At 42.4% G+C, this 12,941-nt stretch overlaps 1 protein-coding gene across 2 annotated transcripts in view; it reads left to right on the forward strand.

The window, feature by feature from the left end:
* Window positions 1–12,941, forward strand: part of NME7 (NME/NM23 family member 7) — a 115,136-nt gene that overhangs the window by 94,538 nt on the left and 7,657 nt on the right. For both annotated transcript variants that reach the window (XM_075264025.1, XM_075264026.1), the window contains one exon: window positions 4,631–4,738. In XM_075264025.1, the coding sequence (XP_075120126.1) occupies window positions 4,631–4,738 (108 nt within the window). The remainder of the gene's footprint in view (window positions 1–4,630; window positions 4,739–12,941) is intronic.

Consider the following 12,941-nt stretch of genomic DNA (forward strand, 5'->3'; position numbering starts at 1 on the left):
ATATAGTGTTATATATAGGTCATTGCCATCATTTGTCTATATACTCTTCACATATACTGAAGACATTTTCATGTTATTTTGACTCTAAGTGTAAAATCTTAGAAATGTCAGTAAGTGGCACCTTATGCGGCATATTCCACACACATCATGCAGTCTGCATCTGAGACAAATGTTACTATTAAACCCTGTCCAAAGCATTTTATACAAGGCCCCTCCTCAATAACAATGTTTTTGCTCTCTTTTAAACATTGTGTCCTGATATATACATCCGTTACCTAGATATCTGCATAGATATACAGAGACAGATGGCTTTATCATTGGAACACATTGGTCTCTTGGTCTCAAATATGCCTGCCCTGATTTTGGATGGTCATATACATTGAATAGCAGTCAACAGCTCTGTGTCTCGTGAACGTTTGGCTTTTCGAGGCCCCTTGGCATTGGCTTGTCTCCCTGAGAACTAAAGGATTTGGTATTTGAAATCCAACTGGGAGATTTTTATCTCTTTTGTCTGTCGGGGAAGACCTCATATAGATCACTATAGAGTGGAGAACACTTCAGCATGAAGGAACGTCTTCAGAGCACTTGCCGGAGAAGCACACTGGAATAAAACATATTTCAAAGTAAGGCTGACACTACAACTACTCACATAGGTATGTTTGAAAAGTCCTCCAGGGCCCTACCATTTACTGTCAGCAGGAAGCAGGGTCAGAACTGCTGACAGACTCCCTTTAGGGTGCATTCACACGGAGTAACGTGCCACGTGACCTGGCACGTATATGCCGTGTGAGATTTTGCGGGCTGTATACGCTCCGATTGATTTCAATGGGAGCGTGGATGGTAAGTGCCACGTTATTTTGCGGCCGTGATTTTGCGGTGAATGCACCCTTAATGTGCTTTCTTATGAATACACTCTTATGTGAAATGACATCAGTATAAAATTACATCAGACCTACTGGTGTTGCTTACATCTAAACTCTGGCAGTTTCACCACTTTGTAATGTAATGGAGGGAATTGACTTTGTTTCTTGCCTAGCATTACTTGATCCTTAACTCCCCCATTGTTCTTGTGCTTATCTCAGAAATGACTGCAGATCTCATGGTAGATAGACGCATTTCCTGAGGACTTGGACATACACAATGAGTCGGCTCCTTATTGCAGTTTCCTTTCACAGTAACCCCTTTTGTTCCTTCTGTTATAGTCTGAGACCTGTAGTCATTGCACATGATAAGAAGACTACTGTATAATCCTTGTTTACTATAGCTTTACTATGACAGTGTGTAAATGGAGTGACAAGCGAGTGCAATCCCCCGCTATAGCAGGATTTCAGACCTATGGCTTCATGTTGCATGTTATGGCTGCAGTTGTCCTATGTAAACCCAACCATGATGAAATAATGCCACAATGTGGTGACAGTGCTATGGTAATAAACTAGTGCCACAGAGGTCAGTACAGCATGAGTTTCTGAATTTCATTCCGTCCTGGTTCTGTTTCCTTCTCAGTTGTGCGGTAGAAGAGTAGCATTTCTGCAATTGTCATATCCACATAACCATCTATAAGATATGAATGTGTGAGAGCAGTAATGGATGACATTTCTGGTATATTTTTTTCTACAGCTTCACCACTGTTACATACAAGCTTGGCTGTAGACTTGCCCATATACTGACATCTGTTTCTCCAAACTCCTTCCTCTGCCCAGTGTCCCTGTCTTTTTATTGGGGAGAGGGAAGTAAGCATCTGTCAGACCCCTCTGGCAGCGACAGAAAACATTAAATTCAACATGCCATCATCTGTCGGAGAATGGGGACACTATAAGAAGACCCCATACACATAAGATTTAGAATCAGCCGGTGTTACTACGATTAAGCTCATGTATATTGGGACTGGTTGTATACTAGTGTAGGTCAAAGCTATCCATATTTCTGTCTCTTTATGAAGAAGTTATGAAAACCAACCTGTACAAATCCATTTTATCTTAGTCTTTCTGGATGATCTTCAGCGCCCTGTAAAATCCTCTACTCGAGAGGCAGTGTAAACAACTGGATTTTTTTCACGTTACCGTAAATGCCCTTTGAAATCTGTCTGTAATTCTGCTATAATGTTTCACAAACTTTGTAAGGGCTAGTTCACACATAGTTATTTGGTCCAGATTTTGAGGCGGAAAGCCTGCCTAGTCCAGAGAGACTGTCTTGAGGTGGACGCCGCGGCAGAAAGCGCCGCAGAATCCGCATCCAGATAGGGCAGGTCTCTTCTTTATTCCGTGAGCAGTAAAATACTGCTCGCGGAAAAAGGAAATAACCGGCCCCCATTGAATTCAATGGGAGGCGGTTTTTTGACCCGGATTTTGATGCAGATTCCGCATCAAAATCCGGACCAAATAATTACGTGTGAACTAGCCCTTAGATCTGAATTTTATGACCCGGAGTTGTAGGGATTGTGTGATGTGGCCATAATGTGGGTTTAGTACAGCCATCTGATCTCGGCCTAATGCTCACGGTTGTCAAGATTGACTTTTTGAAAATTATTGACCTAATTTCCCATAGGGTTTGAGTCCTAAGGTGACAACTTTATGTACATAAATATGGTTTTAACATCGAACGTACATGTTTGCGTCACACTATACAGTTTTCTATTATGGCATAGACGTCACATTTCTAATGTGATGAGGAAAGGCAGCACACTTTTTCTCTTCGTTCAAGCACTTACACAAATTATAATAATTGTGTATTCAATGAAAAGATTTTTCAGCGTGAAAAATGTCCCTATGAGTGTTGTATAAGCTATTACATCATGTGATGAATTTTGCCATTCAAAAGGGCTATTACAGGAATACATAACTCGGGACTGAAAGACGTTTTCCCAGTTCTTATGGCAGAATAATAGTTATATGTGACAGACTCCTCTTTGTGGGTCAAGGAGATTTCTCATTGCATTGGAGACTGGGCCTTCAGACAACTTTGTAGATAAACAGATCATACCCTGCAGGGTTTTCTTTTTTGCACAATTTATTTCACAATATATATTACAACATCAAGACAGAGAACACCACACCTTCTGTATAATAATCCAACTATGTCCTGGTACAAATACAAATTAGGAACTTGGTAAGAAGCCAAGACTCTTCTACAGCTACCAATATAGCCTCAAACCTTTGCAGCACCGCAGGTAGGTGCTAGATAATACCCTGCTAAACATGACTCAACTCATCGTAAAGTAAAAATTTCACTTAAAACCTGAAAGATCAAAATAATCATAATGTCCGGCTCAAAGACTGACATGTTGTAACAATACACTTTCTTCCTGTATAGACAGCATAGCAAAGAATGTGCACATTATAGCAGCTGCAATGAATGGGAGTTAAGCTGACCCCTCATTCACATCTGCGTTTGGCAATCCGTTCGGGGAGTCCGCATGGGGACCCCCTGAATGGACTACCAATCGCATTTACAAGGGCTGTGCAGTAAAAGCACACGGACCCCATAGACTATAATGGGGTCTGTGTGCTTGCTGCGAGATCTCCACACGAGTCATGCGGAGAAAAAAGTAGATTGTGAAGTACGTTCCTCTCCGCATGTTTGCTGCGGAGATCTCGCGGCAAACACACGGACCCCATTATAGTCTATGGGGTCCATGTGCTTTTACTGGACAGAGCTTGCAATTGCGTTTGGTACTCCGTTTGGGGGGGTCCCCATGTAGACTCCCCCGAGTGGAATACCAATGTATATGTGAACTAACCCTGAGGCCCCCCATTGCCCCACATTTCAGCATTTTTCATTGCAGATTTTGCTGTGTCTTTTTGAGCCAAAGTCAGAAAGGATGGAACATATAGTGGAATCTTTTAGATGTTTACCTTCTATTAAATCCACTCCTCCTGCTGGGGCTTAGGGTCCATTCACACGGAGGAAAATGGTGAGGAATTTGGTGTGGAATTTCAGTGCTGAAAAAAAGCCTCCCATTGACTTCAATGGATCCCTTTTAAAAGTACATCAGTGCTTTGTGTCAGGCTTTACAAAATCTATGAAGACATGAGCTACGCTGTTTCCATAACTCCCATAGGAATTAATGGGAAACTCCAAAAAAAAAAAAAACCTGACCAGCACTGACAATTGGCTTCCTAACCCTCTAATGCAATATAGAGAGATCCTTGATCTACTGCGTTGTTACCACTGGTAACTTGTATATTGTTTTTCTCAAAATGTCCTTTACTATAGCAACAATTTTTCAAGCATGAAACTGCACTACAAATATCTTTCTATTTCATATAACAAGGGATTAGGGTTGAGCCGATCTTGAGATTTCAAGATCGATTTTAAAATCCGATTTCCGATCATTTTCCAGCCGATCTCGATCGTGAAATTTGCTCGATCGCCGATCGGAATCCGATCTTTTCTGATCCCGATCCTCAACCCTAGTCAATGCTTTTCTATGGGAAAAGTCACTTTTGGGGTTGAGCCGATCTTGAGATAACCTCCGATCTCGATCCTGCTGGAAAAGATCGGGTCGGAATTCCGATCGCGATCGTGAAATTTACTTGATCACCGATCAGAATCCGATCTTTTCCGATCCCGATCGCTGAACCCCACAAGGGATATAGTTGGATAATTGTTTTCTCATTGTTTTTTATTTTAGGAAATAGCCCGTCATCTACGACCTAGGACACTCCGTGCACTTTTTGGGAAAAATAAAGTGAAAAATACCGTCCATTGTACTGACCTCCCAGAAGATGCAGTGCTGGAGGTAAGATTTAGTATTGTGGCCATGCATGGAAGGATTCACACTGTAAGTAACTTCTTATTTCTTGGTGAATCTTACATATGAAGGAGAAGTTACAAATTCAGTGACATTTGCCAGGGTGTTCAATATACAATCAAGACCAGTCGTCCAAATGTAAATACACAGGAAAGACGAAATAGAATCAATGGATCCGCGCTTACCCTTCCAACGATTTTTATTCAGCATACAATAGACAACACACAACGCGTTTCGGGACACAACCCGTCCCTTTCTCAAGTGTCCGTTTTTGTCCTTTCCAAAAACGGACACTTGAGAAAGGGACGGGTTGTGTCCCGAAACGCGTTGTGTGTTGTCTATTGTATGCTGAATAAAAATCGTTGGAAGGGTAAGCGCGGATCCATTGATTCTATTTCGTCTTTCCTGTGTATTTACATTTGGACGACTGGTCTTGATTGTATATTGTTTACTGTGGGGATCCTTGCTGCTGAACAACCCTCTTGAGTGATATTGTTGTTTTACACCTTAAATACATATCACAAGGTGATTATTTATTGCCCTAATCAGTGATTAAGATTTCAACTATTTAGGGATAATGCGCTAGGTATTGTGCGGTGCTCTTTGTGTTTTTTTCTATTTGCCAGGGTGTTGGCACAATGAAATATACCCTTGATTTAGCAGCAAGCACTTGAGCTGACTAGAACAAGAATAAATGTATGTGCCAGTGTGGCACTAGAGGAAGAACTGGCAGACACTTGTGTTTAGCTTCGGTTTCTTCATCACATAATCACATCAGTTCTTCAAGATGAAAGGTATATTTACATATTACAAGGCTTGGCTTGTATCCTCAGCGTTCATAAGAGTATATGAACCTCTCAGGCACACAAGTCCAGATCTCGCAAGAAACAACCAGATTACATGCTTTAGCAAAGGTGTGTTAAGTAATGCATGTGAACGATCCAAGTGTACACTCACTAGTTGGGCATAACCTTTAAAGGATCGTTCACCCTGAACCTCTCAGTTGCTATGCACTGGTACGAATTGAGAAGATACTTATTCCTACCTACATTACAGTTCTTAATGTTTCAATATTTCTCATATGTCTTGCTGTATATTGTCTTTTTGTACTATTAGATCCCTAGAATGTGCCATCGGCATTACTAAAAGGACTCAAGTAAGAGCAATAGCATCTTGTTTAACAGATCATAGATCTGAATGTTTCCAAGGAGGGATAGCAGTAACAAGTGAATTTATAAGGACAAGAACACACAATCTGGCGGTGGCCAAGTGGTTAGCACTGCAGCCTTGCAGCGGAGGAGTCCTGAGTTCGAATCCCGCCAGGAACAACATCTGCAAGGAGTTTGCATGGATAGGAAAAAAAAATGTACATTGTGATCCCTATATGGGACTCACAATCTACATTAAAAAAAAACAAAACACACAATCCGGCGGCATGGTGGCTCAGTGCTTAGCACTGCATCATTGCAGCACTGGAGTCCTGGGTTTAAATCCTGCCAAGGACAACATCTGCAAGGAGTTTGTATGTTCTCTCCGTGTTTGTGTGGATTTCCTCCCACACTCCAAAAACATACTGATGGGGAAGGGGGGGGGGGAATCCCACACAATCCATGTGTTTTACAAAGCTGAAACACTGCACAAGTGGTCACATGACTGTTGCCCATTGAGTCTTATAACCATTGGCCACCATGGTTTATCAAGGTCTTGGCCACATGCGGCCTCCATGCCATGTGTTCTTTTATTCTCCAAGTAATAATAATACTCTGGTCACATCAATGCCATGGCTTACTTTTATAGGGGAGAGTGATGGATCCATTTACAGATACTGGCCAACCCTAATGGACTCTATTAAATTTAATAGAATCCATAGTTTTGATGCAAAAGTAGCACTGCAGAAGTACTAGAGAAAAGCCAAAAACAACCCCATTGAGATCCCACTGTGTAGATATAAATGAAGACTAAGGGTCTGTTCACATGGCAGAATTTGCCTCTGATATTGAGGCGGATTACACCCCAGAATAGGCAATAGGCCGCATGGAGCTGGGGAAAGGAAAACGAAGAGGAATCTGGGACCGATGTCCAGGGGCTACATCAGCATAACAGAACTAGTGTGTTTTGTGTGTGTGAATTATATATGTGCAAAAGTTTTAGGCAGGTATGGGGATAAATGTCATTAAGAAAAAATGCTTGCAAAAGCAGAAGTGTTAATAGTTTATTTTTGTCAGTTAACTAAATGCAAAGTGAAAAAACCAATGAGAAATGAATATCACATCAGTATTTGGAGGAACTCGGCAGGGAGGTTGTTCCCTGTTCCTGATATTCTGGAGAACTTACCGAATCTTCTGTAGATGTCGGCTTGCTCAGATCCTTCTGTCTCTTCATGTAACCCCAGACAGAATTGATGGTGCTGAGATCAGGGCTCTGTGGGGGCCATATCATGACTTCCAGAGCTCCTACTTCAAAGGGCATTCACACAGAATATTGATGTGATTTTCGATTTTTTTTTAATTTTTAGGCCAGGCCCCAAGTGGTGTAAGCACTACGCTTTGACCATGGTGGAAAAAAACGCGGCGTTTTACAATCACAGCAAAGTGGATGGAATTCTAGCAAATCCCATGCCCACTTTGGGGAATAATACATGCAGGGGACACGCTGGGTTATACAAAACCGTTGCGGTTTTGGAAATTGCAGCATATCAATTATACCTAAGGAAACGCTGGCAGTTTCCCTATAGGTATAATGGAAGCAGAAAGTCTGCAGAGGAAATCTCTGCAGACTTTCTGTGAAAAACACTGTGGGGAAAAACTGCGATGTGTTGCCGCCATGGTTTTTCCTGCATTGCGTTCTTTTCTATTTTTTTTTTTGCTTCGGTCCACTACGTCAGGCCATAGCCTTATTTGTTCACTTTGTATTTTGCTAATTGTCAAAAATAAATTAACAGCAGCATTTTTTCCACATCTGCCTCAGACATTTACAACATATGGTGTATATATATAGTACAAGTTGTAAATATATGAACATACATATGTATACTGTAATTATAGATACACAATGCCTATGGATTTTTCTCATGATTCAAGGAAAAATATCCAGGGCAAAGTTTGTTTTTTGTTTTTTCAATCAGCTCAGATTGTATCAAAATTATCACATTAAGGTATTAAACAAGATAACAAATCAAGGTTTACCAGGCTTGGCTAAAGAATACAGGTCTGACAGCATTTCTTTTTAACAAATTATCTTTGGATTTGCCTTTCATCTTTTCATTGATAGAGTTGTCTGAGTCCCAAGGGTAAGGCTGAGTTCAGACGGAGTCTTTTGGTCTGGAATTTGACGTGGAGGTCGCCTCAGATTCCGGACAAAAAAAAAAACGGTAGCCGTGACTGGATACTGGTGCACTGCATTCTGTTACGGATTAGGCCCAAAAGAATGGGCCTAGTCAGGAGGGAGTGTCTTTAGGTGGACGTCCGAGGCTGAACCGGCTGCGGCATCCACCTGAAGAATGAGCATGTCGCTTTTTTTTTCCCGGGAGCCAGAACAAACCGCTTGTGGAAGAAAGAACTGACTAGCTCCCATTGATTTCAATCTGATGGGTGGGGCGTTGCACTGATCAGCCAATTAGGCAACTGGAAGCCGTTTATGGTTTGCTTCTATCCAGGTGAATGAGAACAAACCTCTAATAGGCAGGGGCCCCACGGGACGGAAACGCCGCAATTTGTCGGCGGCGGAAACGCCACAGGAAAAATCACGGCGTTTTACAGTAAGTGCAAAGTGGATTGGATTCTTGCAATTCCCATGCCCACTTTGCAGTAAAAACTGCAGTGTGGACGAGCAGCGATTTTCAAAACTGGCACGCTTTTCTAAATTGCAGCATGTCAATTATAACTACAGAAACGCTAGCGGTTTCCCCATAGATGTAATTGTAACAGAAAGTCTGCAGAGGAAAACTCCGCAAACTTTCTGTTTAAAGGGCTACAGGAAGAACCACGATGCATTGCCGTCGCGGTTCTTTCCACAGCTCTTTTTAGCTGCAGGACGTCCCATGGGGTCTTAGCCATACAGTATACAGAGCCCAAAGCTGTATACAGTGTACAGAGCCCAAAGCTCTAATACACAATGTACAGAGCCCAAAGCTGTATACAGTGTACAGAGATTGTATACTGTAGCAGTGGCGCCAGGTAACTGCAGCTCTGTTCTCAATCACTTGAAGGTATACACTTGAAGCATCTGGCGGTGGAATTAGCTGATCTCTGTGGGACCCAGATGTTGTATCTCCACAAGATACTAGTAACCTATTGTGTGCATTGATCTCAGACAACCCCTTTAAATGAGATGTATGAGGTGGTAATTTTTTTTGGTTTCACCTTGACACACAGGAAGTACCCCTCAGGGTAGGTAAAGCACCACTGAGTGGGCATTTGCCAACATTTTCTTTGTGTTGAGATAGAAAGAGGAAGTAGAGATCAATGGGGATCTGGTAAGAATTAGTGAAGCGAAAGAGGGACCGTCCTCCTTGTGGAAGATGAAAGGAAAACTGCGCTCGCCCAGGTACAGTGAAAAGACTTTATTTTGCACTTTATTGTGCAAAATAAAGTCTTTTCACTGTACCTGGGCGAGCGCGGTTTTCCTTTCATCTTCCACAAGGAGGACGGTCCCTCTTTCGCTTCATTGCTTTGACGTCTTGCAGGCGTTCCTTCCAGCGGCTGCTCGTGTCCCTGTTGCTTCCAATATTATACGTCATAGAGTTGTTGTGTCACACACAACTCTTCCAGGTGAGCGGCCAATTTTCTGCTTACCTACCTTTCACCCATCATTTCTACACATTGGTCGGCTCGGTGCCCCTCTCTCTCTGTATTTTGTCCTGGTAAGAATTAGAACAGGAATAGCAGGTTATTGGTGAGTACTTGGCCATTGGAGAGTACTGTTTCTTTTCTGTCATTAATGATTATAAGGCCGGGTCCCATGTGGTGTAAACACCAAGGTATAATACGTGGCAGTTTATAGTCGCTGTATGGTGGAGTCTAGCGAATACCATCCCCACAGTGTGGGAAAATACTACTGCAGACATGCTGCGATTTCCAAAACGGTTGCATTTTTGGAAATTGCAGCATGTCAATTATACCTACGGAAATGCCTGTGGTTTCCCTATAGAGATAATTGATGCACAAAGTCCTCAGAGGAAACATCTGCAAACTTTCTGTGAAAAGTGCTGCAGGAAAAATAGCGATGCTTTGCCACTACGTTTTTTCCTGCAGCACTTTTTTGCTGTGGGACGCTACTTGGGGCTTTGCATGTTTTCATTTCTTTCCCCATTGAAAAATCTTTTTAAAGCCAGTACTCCACAGGCTGGAAACGCCGCGATTCGGCCGCGGCTTAAATGCTGCCGGAAAAATCACAGCGTTATACAGTAACAGCAAAGTGGGTATGGGATTCATGCAAATCCAAATCCCCACTTTGCATTAAAATCCGCAGCGCGAATACGCTATGATTTCCAAAACCAGCGCAATTTTGTAAATTACATCATGTTAATTATATCTACGGAAACGCTGGCGGCTTTCTCATAGATATAATGGTAACAGAAAGTCCATGGAGGACAACTCAGTGAACTTTCTATTCAAAGCGCTGTGGGAAGAACCGCGATGCGTTCCTACCGCGGTTGTTCCTGCATCGCTTTAGCACGGCTACATGTTGTGGAAAAGCTGCATTTCTTTGAGCCAAAGTTAAGAATGGCTTCAAAAAGAAGTTCTTATGGTTCTACCTGGCTTTGACTTAAGAAAATATCAGCAAAATATGCAACAACAAAAAACAACGCTTTGACACAATGTGTGGCCTTAGCCTAAAGGGGTTTTCCTATCTTTTCTTGGCTAATATGTAGACCGGTGGGTATGCAGCTGCTGAGACCCCCATATTTTTACAAGAACAGCAGTGTTTTACTCCCTGTTCTGCGTGGAGTGGTTGTCAGACAAGTAGGACAGCCCCAGATATCTAAAATACAGCACCACATGTCTTAGGCTCAGTTCACACGGGGTATTTTGCTCAGGATTTGAGGCCGTAGCCGCCTCAAAATCCTGACCAAAAAGACGGCTCCCATTGAATCCGCCTGAAGACACTCCCTCCTCCCGACTAGGCCCATTCATTTGGGCCTAATCCAGAGCGGAGTGTGCGACCTGATGGCCGGTGCAGTGCACGAACATTCAGTCGCAGCTACCTGTATTTTGGACTGGAACCTAAGGCCACCTCCACCTCAGGCTCCCGACCAAAAAACACCGTGTGAACCCGGCCTTAGGTAGCTGTCAGCTGAATGCTCATTTTGCCAACATCTATTTCTCTTGACTGCGTCATAGACGTACCCGCTTGGCTCACATTTGGACATTGCTTTTTCTTATGAGAAATCAGTAGAAGAGTTTCTAGTTTCTGAAAAGTAGTTTTCAGCCATGTTAATGACAGCTGAACAAGTTACATATTACGTTGCTCTCTACCATTTATACTGTCAAAGATACAAGAAGGTTACAGATTATCTGGAGAAACTTTGGACATGTGAGGCACAGCTAATAACTAACTACCTGACTCATTCAGTTTCATTGCAGTCTTAAAGTGGAACCGCAAGTGAATTCATTCCCATGTTTAGATGACATTTTCCCATGTCTGTGCTTAAGTCTGGTCTATAAGTGACTCCATCACTTCTCACATTTCTAAGATATGCCATCACTTGGCGATTGGTGAGGGTCTGACTGCTGGCACTCCCACTGATCCTCAGCGGCTTCTGTCACCTCTCCTGATGTGTATGTTTCCCACTAAATTACTATGTTAGATCATTTGTTCTTAAAACTTTGCATTATGCTACTCCCTCCTTATTCTTCCTGAATGCAAACATTGACAACATCTAAATGTCTCTACATAATCTGACTCTACATAATAAATGCTGAACGTGTCAATGAACACACTGGCAAGAGGCATGATAGCCCCCTCCCCATTTATTCATACAATTGAATCACCACTATGTGTAAATATCTCAGCAATGGAGGCATCAACTCACAAGACGAAAATGCCATTTGATTCAGGTGACCCTAACATATCTCTAGGCTAGGTTGATCTGCTGGGTACTAGTCACAGATTAGCTTTAGACTGAGGCCGCACACTGTTTTTTGTTGTGGCTACACTAGGAATGGGAAATATAAAGGAAACACTTCTCCCATATGCTCAATCCATTCCTGACTTTGGCTCAAAAAACAGCTGCAAAATCTGCAAGAAAAAAAAAGCAGCATTTGCACAATATGGCCTTTAATCTTAATTGGTGCCAGAGCCATACAGTGAACAGAGCTGGAAGCAGGTTACTTCATCCAGTGCAAACTACTACTTTCTAGTGCAAAGATCCCTGTGACTTTTAGGCTGGTTTTACATGACCATATGCTTCCAGCCGGCCATGAAGTGCAAGGGGACACACGAATGTCAGAAGAATAGGACCTATATAGTTCTATATTTTGCGGCCTGGACTGTCAGCCTGCACATGTAACCATGTAATTCATGGTCATGTGTACAGGCCCATAGAAATGAATGGATCCGTGTGCTATCCATGCAATACACAGATAGCACACCAGTCATGGTCACAGTCATCTGCAAGAGGCCTTAGTGTATCATTACATATGATACTTTTTATCAAGTCCAATTAAAAGCAATGTGTTTTGGGGTATTAGATGCCCCTTTTCCAAGCTATATAGTTGGTATCAGGGGTATCTGGAGGCAGCTTATCTGTCTCTCTGTATGGCGGTGTATATGTATGCACAGTCCATTGTGTGTATGTTATTAGGGGGGGTCAGAGGAAATAGCTGTCAGCTGAACTTTCTTATCTGCAAGACAGATTTTGCCATAAATTGACAAGTTGTTTTTTTAGGCTGAGGACACGCGCCTTAGCTGCTGCATGTGCCTGAAGTTCCGACTTTCTGCAACGGCCAGTGATAATTGAACAATGTCATTGGCTGTCGCAGTTGCCGCAGATCCAGATGGGTTTAACAGCTGGAAATCCTTTTTACCGATATGGCAAGATAAGGTGTCAAAATAATTTAATGCAATATTACTTGAACTAGCTGAAACTTTTTTTTTTAATGTAGAGTGTGAGCCCCATTTCCCAACCAGTATGTCTTTGAAATACGGGAGGAAATCCACACAAACATGGGGAGAACATACAAACTCCTTG

This window comes from Leptodactylus fuscus, chromosome 2, assembly GCF_031893055.1.
Source record: "Leptodactylus fuscus isolate aLepFus1 chromosome 2, aLepFus1.hap2, whole genome shotgun sequence".
NCBI classification, from domain to species: Eukaryota; Metazoa; Chordata; class Amphibia; order Anura; family Leptodactylidae; genus Leptodactylus; species Leptodactylus fuscus.